An 18,966-nucleotide genomic window follows, 5' to 3' on the forward strand; every position below is an offset into this window, starting at 1 on the left:
CCCTAAACCGGGCCCACCCGCTTCGTTGAATCTACCCTCTAAAGAGGCCTGCTCCCTCAGCAGATTGGAGCGGCCTTCTCTGCTATACTACTTCAGCCTCAGTTTGCCCCGCAGGCCATCCTGCTCTGAGCGGAGTACCCTTTTCCAGACTAACCCCTGCGCCTGGCTCTGGGCCTCAGCTGGGCCTATTCCTGTCCGCACTAACCGCCCCCCGCCCCCGCCCCCCAACTCCAGGACTCGCTGGCACGCATGCCTGCCTTCCCTTCCCTTCCCGTCCCTTCCCTTCCCTTCCCGTCCCGTCCCGTCCCGTCCCGTCCCGTCCCGTCCCGTCCCTTCCCTGCCCTTCCCTTCCCTTCCGTGTAGCTGCCCTGCCGTTTGTTGCCCTTGCCATTTCTCCAGGATTTAGCCTTGGCTGGGCCCACGGGCCAGGGCACGCGCGGTGGAGGCTCCTCATTCCCTTCAGATTTCTTAGGGTATAAATGAGGAGGGGGCTGCCGTGGTCTCTATGATGGCAGGGGTGACAGGCAGAAGGTACAACCAGGCAGAGTGGGAAAACCTTTCTAATAAGCAGAGCTGGCTGAAAAATGGGCTGCCGTTTCCCTCACTGCCTACCCACCTTTGTAGTGAGTTTTTTGTCCATGGAGGCGTCCAAGAAAAGTTTGGGGGATCACTTTTCTCTCAGATTTATGAGAGGGGAATTCATGCCGTGGAGGGAAGGGGAGTGGGCTAGATCAGTGGGTCTCAAGTTTTTTTTTTTTATTCTCAGGATGCCTTTACACTTTTAAAATGTGTTGAGGACCCCAAAGAGCTTTTATGTGGGTTATATCCACTGATATTTACTGTATTAGAAGTAAAAACAATTTTAAAATACTAATTTAAAAATAATGGTAAGTCCATTACATATTAGCATAATTGGTTTTATTGCGGCAAAATACACATGACATAAAATCTACCATTTTAAGTGTACAGTTCTGTGGCATAAGTAAGTAAAAATAATGATATTTTCCAAAACAAAGATATGAAAGGAATGGTTTTGTCTTACATTTTTGCAAGTCTCTTTAATGTCTAGCTTAAAAGAAAGCTGGATTCTCATATATTTCTGCGTTTAATCTGTTGTATATTGTCATGTAATCTTTGAAAGATTTCACTGTACACTTGTGAGAGAATAAGAGTGAAAAGAACAAATTGCATCTTAGTATTATATGAAAATAATTTTGATCTTTTGGATTCTCTGTAAGGGTTTTGGGCACCCTCTGGGGTTCCCAGGCTCCCCTCTGAGAACTGCTGGCTAGCTGATATTTGAGATTTCATTGAGGCCAAAAGTTCTGAGGCTGCCATTCCTGGATAGTGAGTCAGAGATAAAGAGATAACTAAGACGGTTACCTGGAGGAGAAAATGAGAAGGCTAAAAATTACTGGGAATTTAGTAGGTAGATATATTTGCGGTCAAGTGCTGTTGGGATGAGGGAAATTGGGAAAGGTTTTTTAGAGGAGGAACCATTTGAATTAGGCTTGAGAAGATGAGTGAGATTTGGACCAGAGGAGGTGGGGGAGCTTATCCCAAGAGGTAGGTGTTAGCAAGGATGAGTTTGGGGAGGTAATCAGAGTGTTTGAAAGGAAGTTGAGAGAAGTGAGATTGAAAAGCCAGGTTAAGATGAGTTCCTCCAAGAGTTTGAATCAAGCTAGAGTTTTGACTTAATCCCACAGGTAAAAGAGGGTCATCGAGTTTTTTTGAGTAACTCATTTATATCACTAGCTTAATGTATTATGTAGGAGGGACATGAGGGAATACATGAGATTTGCAATAGCACAGGTTACAGGCAGCCGAGATGCACCTTCACCGTTTATTGAATGCACTTTTTTGTTTTAGCTTCGGCTCTCACCAATTGAAAGGGGGATGTAGTTAGTTGTACCCATGTTCCTGCTCTATCCTCAGTGCGTACGCCCTTTCTTTACCTAACTTTTGCTACTGTCTTGAGCACTTCACACAGCTACTACCCAGTTCCCTGTACAGGGAGGTGAATTGAGTGTGAAGATTTACGTCTATGTTGAATGGAAGGATGCGTTTCTCTACCGACCTCTTCGAGGCTCATGCAGGGTCTGCAGAATCACTCTCCCGGACTTTTGAAGTGGAAAGGGCGCTGACCTTGGACAAGACCTGGTTGGAGACAGATTTGAGTCCTTGGGAATGTCTCTGGGCTTCTGTTTTCTCATCTATAAAATGGTGACAATAATACCTATTTTTGCTTGCTTCACCAAGTTGCTAGTCTTAAATGAACTAGTAGACAAAAGAGTGATTTGTGAATAGTACAGTGCTCTGTAAATATAGGGTAGTGGGAACCTTAGCTCATGTATAATCCTCTGTATGAACACATGGATTCCTTTGTGTAAATGATGCCCTTTTTCATGCTCCCTTTAGGGATATATGATCTTACTATAGTCTAGGTGAACCCTCCAGTATCATCTTGCAAATATATTTAGAAATTATAATTGTTTGGGTTCAGAATGGCTGAGACTTGGTTGTTACGGAATATTTTTTTCATCTGCCCCAAGTTGGTGCGCAAGAAGCACGTGCTGTCCTGCTTCCGAGATGCTCTCTTGAGGCATGCCTCCCTGGTCATGCAGTTGGTGGCTCAGGATCAGAGAATCTGTATCCACTTCATAAGCATGCTTTTCGGTGAGATTAAAAGGGAAACTTGGCATGAATTTTGTATGTATAGCATGTATATTTGTTTTGGGGTTTGGAGAAATGGTCTTGGAAAGACAATTTAGGTTTTTTGCCACGTAACAGTCTAATTTATTAGTAAATTGTTTTGTCATATGATGAAGAAGTGATCCCCTTTCTAAGATACATGATGCATTGGATGGTAACTGGCTTTGCTACAGCTAAGAGGTTAGTAAAAGTGTGAATATGAATATGGGAAATGTGTGATTTTTCAGAAAGTCCACTCTGACCCTTGAATAGGATCAGAAGGTCCAGACTAGACTCCATTGACCTGGTGACCCTGATTGAATTACTTTCCCTCTTCTGTGCCTGAGATGGATTAAAGGTCCCTTCTTTTAATATAATTATAACGTCCTATGGAAAGAGCCCTTTCAGGGAGGAGGGGAGCTAAGTCATATTGGGTACTTTTCTCTGCTAGAGGCTTTTCAGGCATTTAATTGCCAAGACAGTTCTTTAAGGGAGAGAAGATGGTCCCCAAGGCTAAGGGAAGTCATGGTTAACAACTGGCAGAACTGGAATTTTACCCCACGTCTATTACAGATTCCAGAGCACTCAGTTTTTATGCTGTGCCACACTGACTGTTTTTATCCTTTTAAAGCCAGGGTGGGTCACTGAAAGTCTAGGTGTTTGGTGTTGAGGATAGCATTTATCTGGGACATTGCTTAAAGCTGCTATTAGTCTAGAATTTATAGTGTACCTTTGTGGGTTTGCTTCTCTTTTAACTATTAACCATCCCCCTCTCTTCTCCCTCGGCTCCAAGGGCTGTTATGCAGTGTGGAAGGTGGGAGTGTAACAGACCTCTGTATTGAAGGTAAGGTGAAATTGTGTGTACCTAGCATTTGAAGCTGAGGATATTAGCCTGAATTGCAGCTCTGGTTATTTGAGATCTTGATGAAATAAATGTTTTATTTTAGACACATATCAAGAAAACTCAGTTGTCAGTCACTAAGCCTGCACTTCTCTCTCAGGCACCTACTCTGTGCCAAGTACCGTATCAGATACTAGGGATATATAGACGGGTAAGACATGGTTCCTGCCCTCTAAGGGTTTACAATCTGGAGGAGAGATTGGCTGGCAAATAATGAGAGCTGATGAATACTGTTAGAAAGGCGTGTACAAACTCTGTTTTCACTCCATCCATGACACTGGTTGGTTGGAAGTTGTCTGCACATAGGTGGTGGTAAAAGCTGTGGAAATGTGGGATGGGTGCCTGGCTGGCTCAGTCAGAAGAGCATTATGACTCTTGATCTTGGGGTCGTGAGTTCTAGCTTCATGTTGGGTGTAGAAATTACTAAAAAAATAAACTTTAAAGGGCTCAAGGAGAAAGAAGACGAGAGTTGGGATAGGAGGATTCTTGCAGAAAGAGCAATTGTATCAGTTAGGGTCTAGTCAGGAAACAGAAGCCACACAAGTTATTTAAACAGGGAAAATTTTAATATAAAGAATTATTAACTGGGTAACTGAAGGCAAAAAGAGAACACCAAGTTTTCACAGAGGTAGCAATTTCAGAAAGCAGCTTCCATCCTTAGAGATTGGGAAACAAAAGGAGGTTGGAATTATTAAAACGTAAGTTTTCTCTGTGGAGAGGATGCTGCTTGACTGTTCCTGGGTCCATGACCATCTAGCCATACAGTTAGCAGCTGTGACAGATCATAAGTTAATAGGATCTGTATATCCCTCTGACCATCTCTCAGTCTAGAGAATGTGGACAAACAAATATACCACTTGAAGTTCTGACCACTGGCGGGAATGGGGAGATTTCCCTTCACCATTCAGCCACTCTTGAGTGGGGCTCTAATCCTAAAGCCATCCACTTCTGGTTGGTGCCAGCATAACTTGCAAATCTTCATCAGACCCCAGGAACTTTACTCAGGCGGTAGGCTCTAGATAGAGACTGCAAAGACAGAGAAGAAGGACTTGCTCCTTCCTCATTGTTTCCTGTTTGCTGCCTGTCTTCTTCCTGTTTCTATTATCCTGGAATGCTTCCTTACCTTGGAAGTGGCAGAGCCTTTCTGCAGCAGATGCTAAATCTAATTTAGAGCCTTTCTGCAGCAGCTGCTAAATCTAATTTGTAGCTTTTCCCAGACTTGCAGAGCCAGCCTCTTCTTCACCGCTCCTCAAACATACTAGCAAACATCACAAATGATTGTATAGAAGGACAGGTTTGGGGTTGAGAGATAATATTGTAGGCAATTATTGGCATGGGAACTCACCCATAATTCTGTTTTCTAGTATACGAAGGAGCAAATTGTGAGGAGGAAAAAAGTAGAGATAATATAAAATAGTAGTTTTCAACCTTAGCTTCACAGTAGACTTACCTGGGTAACTTAAAAAATATCCAAATGCTTAGGCTCTTTCTCTAGAGATTCTGATTTAATTGGTCTAGAGTGGGAGTTGGGCATTAATATATTTTTTTAACTTCCTAGATGATTCTAATGTGCAGCCTCATTGTGAACCACTGATATAAAACAATGAAGAAGCCAGAAATCCTTTGGTTTGGATATATACACACAGTTTAATTGGGGAGATAGAAAAGACTATACTGGTAACACAAGCAAATGACTTTGAGTAGGAGGGCTATGAAAGGTGAAGTGTGAGCCAGGGGTTGTCTTCTGGTTAGTAATGCTACTGTGTCTGTTCAGTCCTCATCCAGCTTACAACTCAGCTGAAGCTAGAGCACATCATACATTGCCTGCTGGATGAGTGCCACAAAGAGGTCAGTAAATAGATGTGGGTTCTTGAGTACCCCTCAGAATCTTCAGATATCAGAGCTGGGCCCACCCTTCTTTGGATAGATAGATGGGGAGGTTGAAATATGGAGAGAAAGGGGCCTGCGTGAGGTCACTGAGTCAGTGGCAGAGCCAGCGCTAAGGCTCGGGTCTTCTGATCCTGCTCCACTACTGTTTGTAGCCTCCCTCCTTCCCCTTTCAATCTTCCAAATGCTACCTCCGTGTGATGAAGTCCCGTCTTTCTGACATAATCATCCCATGGTTATTCTCTATGTCCTAAGTACAACATGGATTTTCTTGATCAATTTATCAAGGAAATATGTTTACTATGTCTTGCCTTGGTCTTTTTATTTGGTTTAGATTGTATACAGTATTTTATACTGAAGTCATTTGCTTTTATCTAAGCATCTAAGGCAGGCACCGAGCAGGTATATTTAACCTGCCTTCTCCAAGGTAGTCAAAGATACCAATTCAATAAGTAGCTTTTGCATTGTATTTAAGGTTTAGGAATAATATCAGAATCACTCTTTATTTTTTGCAAAAGGAAGACATGTTTATCTTAACCCCAAGAGCAACATGTAATTATAAATTATACTAAATTATCATTTCATTATAATTACTCTGCATATGATTAATATATCAGCTTGAATTTATAATTATATGTATCAATACTTATCATTATGATGGTGCCACTTTTGAGTACTTTCAAATGCTAGGCACTGTGTTAGGTGGTTTACGTGCAGTATCTCATTTAGTCCTAACAACCCTATGAAGTTGATACTATTATTATTTCTCACCAGAGGAATTAAGAGTCTTGCTTAAGATGCTATAGTTAGTTGCTAGAGAAGGGAAATATATACTGTTGACTCTCCCTGTAAACCATCAAGCATAGGGCCTGGCAAATAGTATTCAATAATGGCTATGATAATATAATAATAATAATAATAATACCTTTTTTTTTTTTTTTGCACTGATCCAGAATTCTGTCTTTATGATGTTCCCAACTTTCACCCCCCAGTTTCTGGCTCTATAGAAGACAAAATATGCTAATTTTAATTCAGTTTAACAGTCATGTCCTGAGCTAGGTACTGAGCACTCTGAGAGGAATCTGATCAGAGCCTTTCCCCAGGATCTTCCCAGTCCAATAGGGGAGATAGACACCTAGTTAAAGAGGCTGATTACTGATTGTGTTGAGAGACAGATACAAAATAGGCTTTGGTCTGGATAGAGCAAGATACATTTCGGTGGGAGATCTGTCCTCGTCCTAATAATAGAGCAGAATGTGTTCACTTTTCTATAGCTGTGTAACATGCCCTCCATGAGAGGCAGCCTGGCCACCCTGACCCTTCTCGGCAAGTTGGTGGATGCCATCCCTCCCCTGGCAGACAAACTTGTAATGGAGCACCGTGAGTGACCTCTGGGAAAGAGCTGCCACTACCCTTTTACCTGCTTTGATCACACTTCCATCTGGGTGGTCCATTCAATATATATACCTGGGAAGTCATCACTTCTCTAGGTTTTAGTTTTCTCACCTGCAAAATGTACTCTGTGTTGGCCAAGTTGAAAAAAGTATTTATTGACTCTGGTCTTGAGCTATTTTGATTCTTTATGTTAACACAAACTAATTAAATACCTATTTTTGAACCTTCCTTTGGGTGAAAGGAGGAATTAATTTTGGAATATAGAAGTATTTTTTCTATCAGTAAGATGCAAATAAATATCTCACAGAGTATTTACCCCAGAGTAAATCACTGCACTTCTCTAAGCCCTGGTTTTCCCTTTTGATTAAGTACCCAGAAATCATTTATTAGGGGGATTATAGGAGATTACCATTACTACCCTACTGGACACAATAGTTTGGAGTTTCATACAGCAGTTGACATTGTGAGGTTTCCCTGGCCCCTTGGCTGTTTTATGGACAGGTGACCTGATGGAGCATCTGTTGAGAGGTTTAGTGTACCCCAGTGAGGGGGTGCAAGCTTCTGTGTGTTACCTCTATGGGAAGCTGTACTCCTCACCAGTGGCCGCTGAGATGCTTTCGGGCCATTTCCAGGAGAAGCTGTGTCCTCTCTTCCTTTCCACCCTGGATGGTGCCCAGACAAAGGAGCTACAGATCAACTGTTTGGGTAAGATGTAGGACTGGAGAGAAAAGAGAGAAAGCTTTTGAGGTTTTGCTTGAGGACTTGAGATGTTGGCTCTTTAGTGGTGGGGAAGTTTGCTGCTTTGCAAAGGGTAGAAGTCATGGTTTTGGGAGCTAAAATGCACAGACTGTGGTAGATGACTAGAGTTGGTGTGGCATCTTAAGAATGTTGCCTTTGGGCACGTGGGTGGCTCAGTTGATTAACCATTTGTCTTCTGCTCAGGTCATGATCTCAGGGTCCTGGGATTGGCCCCATGTTGGCTTCCTGCTCAACAGGGAGTCTGCTTCTTCCTCTCCCTCTGCCCCCCCCCACTCATTCTCTCTCCCTCACACACTCTCTCTCAAATGCATAAATAGAATTGAAAAAGAATGTTGCCTTTGGAAGGAAAAGAAGAAAGTGGCACCAACAATTTTCTATCTCCGGTTTTTACTGCCTGCCCTAGTGTATCCTGTTTTTGCTGTCAAGTTAATCTTCACACTGCACAGCTCGTGTTCTCTCCCTTTCCTATTTGAAAAATCATCTGTCTTCCCTCTGGCCTCCTGGGTGTTGTGCAGGTGTTTCTACTTGTTATTTGAGGCTCCTTAGGAGCCCCAGCATACCCTTTCAGTCTCTTCTGCTTCTTTACACAGGTACACAAGATCTATCAAATGCTTCTGAGTAGGGAGCTTTCACATTTTGGGTGGAGCACATGGGCACTATGATTGGTGACTGGTGAGGGCCCGCTCCAAAGCAGGAGCAACAGGGAAAAGCATAGTCTAAGTGACAACAGTTTCTTTTCACAGTTTAGGCCAAGAGTTCTGTTATGAGCAGTCCAGTCACACATAGTGAGTGTTCATTTGGGGCCAGGCCCTGTGCCAGGCCCTGGGGTCATAAAGATGAGCAAACCCGAGCTCTATTCTGAAGGAGCTCATAGTCTAGTATGGAAAACAGATGTGGACAATTAGAGCCCTGTGTGGTAAGTGTTGTCATGGAGGTTGCCCAGAAAAGTGTGGGATTCTATCCAGCATTGTATTAGAGGTCCTCGCCAGAACAATAAGGCAAGAAAAAGAAATAAAAGGTATCAAAATTAGGAAGGAAGACGTAAAATTGTCTCCGCAGATGCCATCATTTTGTATATAGAAAACTTAGGAATGTCACCAAAAAACTGTTAAACAATGAATTTAGTAAAGTTAAAGGATATAAAATCAGTTGTTTTCTATACACTAACTGAATTATCTGAAAAAGAAATTAAAACAATCCCATTTATAACAGCATTAAAAATAACAAAGTACTGGGGCATCTGGTTGGCTCAGTAGGTTAAGCGTCTGACTTTGGCTCAGGTCATGATCTTGGGGTCCTAGGCTTGAGCCCCACTACAGGCTCTGTGCTCAGTGGGGAGTGTGCTTGTCCCCCTCCCTCTACCCCCCTCCACCCTGCTCATGCTCTCAAATAAATAAAATCTTAAAAAAAAAAAAAAAACAAACCTACAAAATACTTAGGAATGTTTAAGGAGACATGAAGAAGTTTCCAGAGGATACTTGCGGGGCTACCTGGGGTGTACTCTGGTACCTATACTCCTCTTGCCTCACCTCCTACCCCTTTCGTTTTCTAGGTTTGCTGAGGCAGCTGCTGAAGTATGATCTCTTTGTGTCTGTGATCATGAACAAGTCTGCAATGGTGGAAAGTACTGAGGTTGTTGAGGGGCCACCAGAAAAGACCTCATTGCCTTTGGTGCTCAAAAAGGTGATTGTCTTGTGATTCCTGGTCTCTAGGTTCAATAACAAGGGAACCTGAATGGCTCCTGGCCCTTGTATCACTACCATCTAAGGTTGTCAAGGTGTTTTCTTCCTGACCCAAATAATATGCTGTTAGAGTACTGAAAGTACAGTTGAACCTTAAACAACACAGGGGTTGGGGCGTGACCCCCCCCCAAGCAGTTGAAAATCCACATAAAACTTTCAACTCTCCCAAAACTTAACTACTAATAGCCTGCTGTTGACTGGAACCCTTACTGATAACAATCAATCAATCAACACATATTTTGTATGTTATATGTATTATATACTTTGTTCTTACACTAAAGTAAGAAGAAAGAAAATGTTATTAAGAAATTCATAAGGAGGAGAAAATATTTGTGGTACTGTACTGTATTTATCGAAAAAAAATCCATGTGTAAGTGGGCCTGTGCAGTTCAAACCCATATTGCTCAGGGGTCAACTGTAGGTTTTATTTCAGTTGTGAATCCTTATATACGTATCTTCTCCTTAATCTAGGCTGGCTGATAATGTAGAATACAGGCGGCAACAGAAACAAAGCTATCTCGGTTGTTTTAGGGATAAAACTCAAGCTTCCTAGCTTGGTACCTAGAGCCCCCTTTCTCTGGATCATGCTTATCCCTTCAGCCTTATTAACCCGTCTCTTCCACCCCACCACCCATGCCCCAGCCATATGTAACTTCTCCCTGGCCTTGCATGTGCTCGGACGTCCTGTCTCTGCCTGTGTAGATGCTCTTCCCCTTTGCCTTTCCCCTCTCCTTTGTCTATTGATCCTTCAAGGCCTATAGGGTTCCCTTTTCCTCTTAGTTCCTTTAGGTAGAATGTACCTTGTGTCACAGCACTTACTTCACCATATTGTGGTTGATCTGGGAGTTTCTTTAGGGCAGGACCTGAATTTGGCTATACCTCTCTGCAGTGCTCAGCACAGGGCTTGGCAGAGCTACTTATCCTCATCTGATAGTGGAGATAATCATTGATTGACTAGACTGTGGGACTCCTGCAGGAAAGAGGAGGAGCCCTGATCAAAAGTGGGAAAGGGCAATTGGGGATAGATAAGGTAAATATTAAAAACCAGCTTAAACTGCTCCTCTTTGTTTCCCTGGGATGCCTCTAAAAAGGTCCATTCAGGGCCTGTGAACTCTGAGGAGCAAGTCCTGTGACTCTGAACCAGAAAATCTCATACTGAATTCTTTTCTGTGCTCATTTTGTTGCTGCCATCCTGGAGTCCATGGTAACATCTAGTTAGAACATTTGATCTCAGGCTCAGGAGGGCACAAGGTTTTGTGACCTCACAGTGCACCAAGGAAGCATAATGGTGGCAGGGACAGAGATTAGAGAGCACTTCCCTTGGGGGACAGTGCATTGCAGAGATAGGAATCTTGGTTTAGGGGTCCTATCCTCCATTCTTATGTGGAGACTGTTATTCTCTTGACAATTTTGGATGATCAACATATTATTTTACTACAGCAACCAGCAAGGTTGCAGCTATGGTGAGATGAGTGAGGCACTTGCCTTAGGTGCAAAATTTAAGGGGATGCTAAAAAACTCAGCAATCAAGATAGATAGTATTTTAATGCAATATTTTTTAAAAAAATCAATTTGATTTTTTTAAAAATCAATGCACAAACTTCATAATGAACAAAATACCAAAATTTTAAATAAAGAGAAGACTGACATGTATCCTTTTACCTCTGTTCTGGCGTTTTTGTCAGATTCTGATGCTATTCCTTCCCGCTTTTGGCTGATAATCAACTTATTCTTCCAAAATTTAGGTCCCTGGGAATAGATTGCCAATGCTTGTGTCCCTGCTGTTGCAATGTTTATTCATTCATTTAGTCAGATACATACTGAGCGCTATTGCGATATGTCAGTCACTGTGTTAGGCACTGGGAATATCATGGTATGTAAATAGATGAATTCCTTGCCCTTGCACGGTCTAGTGGGGAAGGCAGGTTATGAACAGGTAAATGGACAAGCAAAGTAATTCTTGTTTTGCTACAAAGGAAATAAAGAGGAAATGAGATAGTGAGGAAGGCCAGCTATAGGCTGGGTGGTCAGGCAGGGCCTCTCTGAAGGGTTGATGAGTGAGCTGACACTTGAAGAATTAACGAAAGCCAGTGATCAGTTATACCTCGGCGAAGCTGTAAAAATTAATTAATTAAATAAGTAAGTAAGCCAGTGATATGAAGAATGGGTAGAAAAGCATTTCAGGCAGAAAGAATAGCAAATAAAGGCCAGAGGAAGGGGGATGCTTGACATGTTCCAGAAGCAGACGGAGGCCAATGGGATGGATGGTGGGTAGAATGTGAAGTGGCCAGAGATGAGTCTAGAGGTTAAGCAGGGAAAATTGTGCAAGTCCTGATGGGTCATGGTAAATAAGACTTTTTTTTTTAAAGATTTTATTTATTTATTTGACTGGGTGTGGAGCACAAGCAGGGGGAGCGAGAGAGGGAGAAGCAGGCTCCCCGCTGAGCAGGGAGCCCGATGTGGGGCTCGATCCCAGGACCCTGGGACCATGACCTGAGCTGAAGACAGATGTTTAATCAGTGGAGCCACCCAGGTGCCCCAATTAGGACTTTTTTAAAGATAAATTTTCATAGGTAATTTTGTTTATGATGGAAAAGTAGGATTGGAGCGTTTCTTTCTCACACAATAAGGAATATACACTTTAAACCAAGAATCATCGTTTTGCATAAGAGTTGAATATCATTTTTCTAAGATATATTCTATTTCATATTTTAGCAGCTCGGAAATTGGGAGACACTTTACCATCAATAGTGTGTCATAGTTTAATTATAGCTCTTTTTCTTTTAGTGGCGTATAAAATAATAGTTTGCCTTACATCGATAGCATCTTGAAATACATGTCATTTCCTGTATAAAAGAGAACAAGATAAAGATTAAGACTATCTAGAAGCTCCTTTCCATACTAACGGAAAGGGCGGTCCGTCATGTGTCCATTTTTAAGTCTGACACGACTGAGATGCGTTTAAGCTTGCGTCCTCAGATGTGTCTCTCCCAGATAGGAGTGTGACTTTGTCCTTTTCCTCTGAAGCTCTAAAACCGGACACACTCTCTTTTGTCTCATGATATATGTTCTACTTGCCATTTTCCCATAGGAGGCCAGTTTCTCCTACACTTGTCTGCAGTTGCAGTTAACCCTTTCCTTGATTTCCTTTTTTAAAGAAATTTTTATTTTTTTTTAAAGATTTTATTTATTTATTAGAGAGCAAGTGACCAGGAAGGAGAGGGAGAGACAATCTGAAGCAGACTCTACATTGAGCAAAGAGCCCAGTGTGGGGCTCGATCCCATGACCCGAGATCATGACCTGAGCCAAAACCATGCTTAAGTGACTGAGCCACCCAGGTGCCCCCCCTTTCCTTGATTTCTGAAAGTATCATGGGACTCCTAATAGGTATGGTGTCCCGTAGGAGTTTGGATGTTATTCAGAGTACAATGGAAATTCATTGAAATGTTTTGAGTAGAGGAATAACCTGATCTAAAACTTTGGTGGAGGAGGTGTCTGCTGTAGGGAGACTCCTAGATTTGGACATGGCTGACCTGGGTTTCTGCCTTAGCTTTGCCACTTATTAGCTGTGTGGCCTGGAGTAAGTGACTTAACCTCCATGAGCTTTAATTCCTTCCTCTGTATGTTGGGAGTCTCCAAGACTACCCCCAGGTTCAGTGATTCACGAGGAGGACTCACAGGACTCAACAGATAATCATACTCACGGCTATTATTTATTACAGTGAATGAATACAAAGCAAAATCAGCAAAGGGAAAACACATATGGGGTAAAGTTCAGGGGAAAACTAGGCACAAGATTTTGAATCCTCTCCCAGTGGAGTCAGACAAGGATGCACTTTATTCCTCCAGCAATGAGTTGTGGCAACACGTGTGAGATGGTGCCTGGCAGGGAAGCTCATTAGAGTCTCAGTGCCCAAAATTTTTATTGGGGGCTGACTGGTCACGTCAGCACCCTCTGCCTAGCACATGCCAAAATTCCAAACTTCCAGAAAGACGACAGGTATTCAGCATAGACTACATTGTTTGTACAAATAATTTAGTCACAAAGAGTCACTCTTACTGGTTCTGTGAGTGGTGGGAGCCCTCCTGAAATCCAGCTTCCCAAATCCAGGCATTGACCAACTTTACAGACGGGCCTTTCTAAGGATAACAGCCTCATGCCTGCATTGTTAGTTCTTTTCAGCACATTCTGTAAAGTGAGACTCACAGTAGAACCTTCCCATGTTATCTTTTAGGCTTGTTGCAAGCATCAAAACCAGATGACGGGGGCACCTGGGTGGCTCAGATGGTTAAGCATCTGCCTTCGGCTCAGGTCATGATCCCAGGGTCCTGGGATCAAGCCCCGCATCGGGCTCCCTGCTCAGTGGGGAGCCTGCTTCTCCCTCTCCCACTCCTGCTTGTGTTCTTGCGCGCGCTCTCTCTCTCTCTGTCAAATAAATTAAAATATATATATTTAAAAAAAAAAACAAAAAAAACCAGATGAGGGCTGTGAAAGTACTTTTGTCAATGAAGGCCCAAAGCTTTCTTGGTGATGGTTTTAGTGTTCTTTGATGCCATTGTGTTCTTTTGTTCTGTTTCCCACCTGCTGTTCTTCATAGAAACCCCTTCCCATAATCCACAACTGCTGTCCCTGAGCACCATCCTTGTGCCTGACGCTGGATAGGCCCTGTCAGTGGTGTGACTGCAGTACCTCTTGTTGCCTGTTTCTCCAGCTTCTCCTCTCTAGAGACGAGACTCTGCAGGTGGCCAGTACCCACTGTATAACTGCAGTGCTGGTCCACTCCCCAGTGAAGCATGCCCCAGCCTTCATCCATGCCGACATCCCAGGTAGAGAATTCCTTCAAATCTTTTCCTCTGAAGACCCCAGAGTTCTGACTGGAGACCCTGGAGTCCCAGTAGCAGCAGCTGTCCTACTGGGGTTCTTTGATAATGCGTACTAGAGAGACAGGTTGATGGCAGGCTCAGCTGTACAGGACAGGCTGTAAGAAGTAGGCCTCATAAAGTGATTCCTCTTGCTACAGATCTCTTGGATGACCTTGAGCAATCTGTTACTGATCTTTGTCATTTACTTGACCATCTAGGAGTAACAGGTAGTGTAGGGTGATGGAAAGACCTGTGGACCAGGAAGGCAAAGGGAACTAAGGTTTTTCAAGGGCTTGTTATGACCAGGAAATACGCCCTGAGGTGCATTGTAAGTGTCGCCACATTTAGATCCTCAACTTGGCTGTTTTATGGATAAGGAAATTGAGGATCAGAGAAGGGAAAAATAACTGGTGTAAATTTACAAGGCTAATCACTGGCAGAGAAGGGTATGCAGTCAAGCCTCTCTGGCTCTAAAATCTTCTCTCTGCATCATGCTGTTACCCATCCTGGGAATTAAGAGACCTGAGTTCCAGTCCCACCTCTACCATTAACAATAGCTCTCTCTGGGTCTCACTTTCCTCACCTGTTAAAAAGGTGAGGTTAGACCAAACCCTGAGGTTATTTTTCGGGTTTATCTGTGAATTCATGATCATGTCTCATGGAGAGTGTGTGTGAACAGATGAAGTAACAGGTGTTAGATGCTGAATAAATCCAAGGCCCTAGATTTAGTGAGGGGACTGTGATCACACGACTGTCATTTATTGTTTTCTCCCCTCTCCCGGCCAGAGTTCCTCTTTGAACACCTTTCCTCTTCCAGCGAAGTGCTTGTCTGGTCCAGCTACAACTGCTTGATACTCCTGGCAGAAGAGCCACTCTTTTTTTCCAAGTGCCACACGGTGTACGGTTTGTAGTGGGAGTCCTACATAGTTCTGGGTAGGGTGGTGGTCAGCACTTTTTGTTGTTGTTAAGTAGGCTCCATGCCCAGCATGGAGCCCAATGTGGGACTTGAACTCATGACCCTAAGGTCAAGACCTGAGCTGAGAACAAGAGTCAGATGCTTAACTGACTGAGCCACCCACACACCCCTAGGGTGGTCAGTACTTTGAAGTTGGGTAGAAGTGGGAATGATGGGGAGCTAGCCTACACCTTGGAGGGGAGTGCTGGATCTGGTCATTTCCATCAGCCCAAACTCATTACCAGATTCCATATGCAAGCCATGATATCCAGACAGTTGCCTTTGCTGATTAGCAGAAGTCTGTATGTTTGGCAAGAGAAAGGTACTCCTATTAGCCCCTGAATGCATTCTTCCTGTACCTTAAGAACAACTTTACTCAGCCTTGGATTCAGTCTTTTCCTCTCCCCCAGGTAGGTGTCCGTCTAGTTAGTCCCTAAGTTTGGCTGATTCATTCTTTCATGGTTTCTTGAAACTGTCCCTTCCTCTTCCTTCCTGGTGATACTTTTTTTGTCTGGGACTTTTTATATCATGTCTGGATTTTTAGACTGGGTACATTTAGTCATTCATTTTATATTCTATATTCCTGTTCTGTGCCAGGCCCTAGGCTGGGACCTAGAGATTTAGCGATACATATAATGTGGTCCCTGTCCTCTGGAAGGAGAGAGAGATACAAACGAGCCAATTAGGGCTCTGCCAGAGGGAAGTATAGGAGGTGTGGGAGCTTAGTGGAGGCCCATAACTCTGCGTGAGTGGATTAGGGAAGGCTTCTGGAAGGAGTGGAGGTCTGACCTGATTCTTTGAGAAGGAATATGAGTATGTCTAGTGGAAAAGGCACAACTCAGTCAATAGTCATTTACTAAATACCTCGAGTACCAGGGCCTGTGCTATGGCTTGTGCTGAGTTTCAGGGAGATAGAGATGAATCAGATAAGGGCCCGCCTTCAGAGATCTCACAGTCCCATTCCATCAGTTCAGTCTTGTCAGGGCCTCTCCATGAAGGGCCACCAGCAAATATGTGCTGTCCAGGGCCTCTCACTTCTCCTGGGCAGGCAGTGAAGGAACTACCAAGCACTGATCCCTGGCCTCTGCCATGTCATTTTGAGATAGGAATCGAGTCCGTTGTGAGGAGCCTACAGGGAAGCCTGAGGATGAACAACACAGAACTCCATAAGCAGGGCCTGCTGCTTTTTGCTGAGATCCTGACTCGGTGAGCAAAGTGATGGGGTGTCAGGCCTGTAGGGGCCAGACTGGAGAAGGAAAGAAGTGTTTATTCCGGGTGGTGTCAGTGATAGGCATTCACTTACTCATTGCTCGTTTACCATTTCTCAGGCAGCCAGAGGAGATCAAGCTCTTCCCAAGCTCAGACATGTGTCGAGATGCAGGCCGTGCTCTCCAAGAAGCAGTAAGCAGCCCTGTGCTGGAAGTGGCTGCTGAGGCAGTGAAGGCCATTTCTGCCTTTCTGAGGTGAGAGACCTAGGCAGGCTGAACTTTCTACCTCTCTATGCCCTGTGGGCCAGGTCAAGCCAGGGGAGCTTCCAGCCTGTACTTATCCTTTAGGTCAGGGAAATTTTCTTGAATTTTTTTCCAATACTCTATTTACTCTGTTCTCTCTTCTGGAACTGCTGTTCAAATGTTGGACCTGGACTGGTCCTCTAATTTTCTTTGTTTTCTGACCGTTTTTCATATTTTTTGTCATTATGCAGTCGTTTCTGGAAAATTTTCTTGACTTTATTATCTTTCAACCCTTCTACTGTGTATTTTATTTTTACTTTCACATTTTTTTTTAAAGATTTTATTTATTTGACAAAGAGAGACAGTGAGAGAGGGAACACAAGCAGGGGGAGTGGGAGAGGGAGAAGCAGGCCTCCCGCTGAGCAGAGAACATGACCCGAGCTGAAGGCGGACACTTAATGACTGAGCCACCCACGCGCCCTACTTTCATATTTTTAATTTGGAAGAGTTCTTCCCAATTCTCTGCATGTTTTTAAAAAAATTTTTTTTAAGGTAAGCTTTATACCTAGTGTGGTACTGGAACTATGACCCTGAGATCAAGAGTCGTGTGTTCCACAGACTGAGCCAGCCAGGTGCCCCATCTGCATGTTTTTTGTTTTTTTTTTTTTAAAGATTTTATTTATTTATTTGACAGAGAGAGACAGCAAGAGAGGGAACACAAGCAGGGGGAGTGGGAGAGGGAGAAGCAGGCTTCCTGCCGAGCAGGGAGCCCAGTGTGGGGCTCGATCCCAGGACCCTGGGATCCTGACCCGAGCTGAAGGCAGACGCTTAACAACTGAGCCACCCAGGCACCCCACGCATGCTTTATTTTATTTTTTAAATTTTATTTTATTATGTTAGTCACCATACGTTACATCATTAGTTTTTGATGTAGTGTTCCACGATTCATTGTTTGCATATAACACCCAGTGCTCCATGCAATACGTGCGCTCCTTAATACCCATCACTCGGGTAACCCACCCCCGACCCGCTCCCTCTAACACCCTCAGTTTGTTTCTCAGAGTCTATAGTCTCTCGTGGTTCGTCCCCCCCTCCGATTCCCCGCCTTCATTTTTCCCTTCTTACTATCTCATTTTTTTTTTAACATATAATGTATTATTTGTTTCAGAGGTACAGGTCTGTGATTCATCAGTCTTACACAATTCACAGCGCTCACCATAGCACATACCTCCCCAATGTCCATCACCCAGCCCCCCATCCCTCCCGGCCCCCACCACCCCAGCAACCTTTGGTTTGTTTCCTGAGATTAAGAGTCTCATGGTTTATCTCCCTCTCTGGTTTCATCTTGTTTCATTTTTTCCTCCCTTCCGCTATGCTCCTCTGTCTTGTTTCTTAAATTCCTCACATCAGTGAGATCATATGATACTTGTCTTTCTCTGATTGACTTATTTTGCTTAGCATAATACCCTCTAGTTCCATCCACGTCGTCGCATATGGCAAGATTTCGGTTTTTTTTATGGCTCCCATGCAGGTCTTAAAATAGAATTTTATTCTATTTATTTCATGGATGTAATTTTTTAAACATCTCAGTCTTTTGTTTTAGTCCAGACTTTCCCCCTGTTTCAATTCTACAAATTGTTCTTTCTGCCTGAAATGCTCTTCCCTAAAATCTTTGCACAACTGGCTTCTTCCCATCATTCAGGTTGCATTCAGAGCATCTTTCCCTAACTGACACATTAGGCTGTTATAGCACCTACCAAACACTTGATGGTTCTTGTTTATTCATTTGTTTTGTGTCTCTCCCACGATGATATAATCTCTGAGAGATCAGGGACCATGTCAGTTTGTTCACTACTCTACACCTCACTCCTGAAAGTGTATGAATGAAGGATATTAAAATGGGTGGTAAGACTAAGAGATCCTAACATCAGGATGGGAAATTATTCCTTAGCAAGATGCTTGATATCTTGAAAAAAAAGTAAGGGAGAAAACTTATATTTACTTATAAAATAACTTTTATTTTATTTACATGTTTTCCTTTCTAAAAATCTAACAAAGTAATATATTCAAATAATAAAAAATAAAATATACAGGTTTATAATGAAACAGAACAGTTCTCTGTCCCCACTTCCTAAAGGAAACTAAGTGTAACTCATTTTGGTTTCAGTTCTGGTGATTATCTCCCTGCATCTAAACAATATGCTTATAGTGCTATCACTTTATTTATCAATTTAGGACATTATTCATTGAGTCACTGGTAAGAAAGACCAAGATTTAGGTCATATTATTTTGTCTCCTCTACATTTCCTTAGCATCTTTGC

At 43.1% G+C, this 18,966-nt stretch overlaps 1 protein-coding gene across 1 annotated transcript in view; it reads left to right on the forward strand.

The window, feature by feature from the left end:
• MEI1 (meiotic double-stranded break formation protein 1) overlaps window positions 1–18,966 on the forward strand; it is a 71,849-nt gene that overhangs the window by 252 nt on the left and 52,631 nt on the right. Inside the window, exons 2-11 of the mRNA XM_028115438.2 lie at window positions 2,553–2,676; window positions 3,485–3,535; window positions 5,367–5,440; window positions 6,754–6,859; window positions 7,376–7,579; window positions 9,186–9,316; window positions 14,089–14,203; window positions 15,026–15,142; window positions 16,301–16,400; window positions 16,523–16,657. Of these exons, the coding sequence (XP_027971239.1) occupies window positions 2,553–2,676; window positions 3,485–3,535; window positions 5,367–5,440; window positions 6,754–6,859; window positions 7,376–7,579; window positions 9,186–9,316; window positions 14,089–14,203; window positions 15,026–15,142; window positions 16,301–16,400; window positions 16,523–16,657 (1,157 nt within the window). The remainder of the gene's footprint in view (window positions 1–2,552; window positions 2,677–3,484; window positions 3,536–5,366; window positions 5,441–6,753; window positions 6,860–7,375; window positions 7,580–9,185; window positions 9,317–14,088; window positions 14,204–15,025; window positions 15,143–16,300; window positions 16,401–16,522; window positions 16,658–18,966) is intronic.

The sequence above is a fragment of the Eumetopias jubatus genome, unplaced genomic scaffold (genome assembly GCF_037043125.1).
Source record: "Eumetopias jubatus isolate StellerSeaLion01/CBP00866 unplaced genomic scaffold, mEumJub1_p1.0 scaffold_8, whole genome shotgun sequence".
Classification (NCBI taxonomy): Eukaryota; Metazoa; Chordata; class Mammalia; order Carnivora; family Otariidae; genus Eumetopias; species Eumetopias jubatus.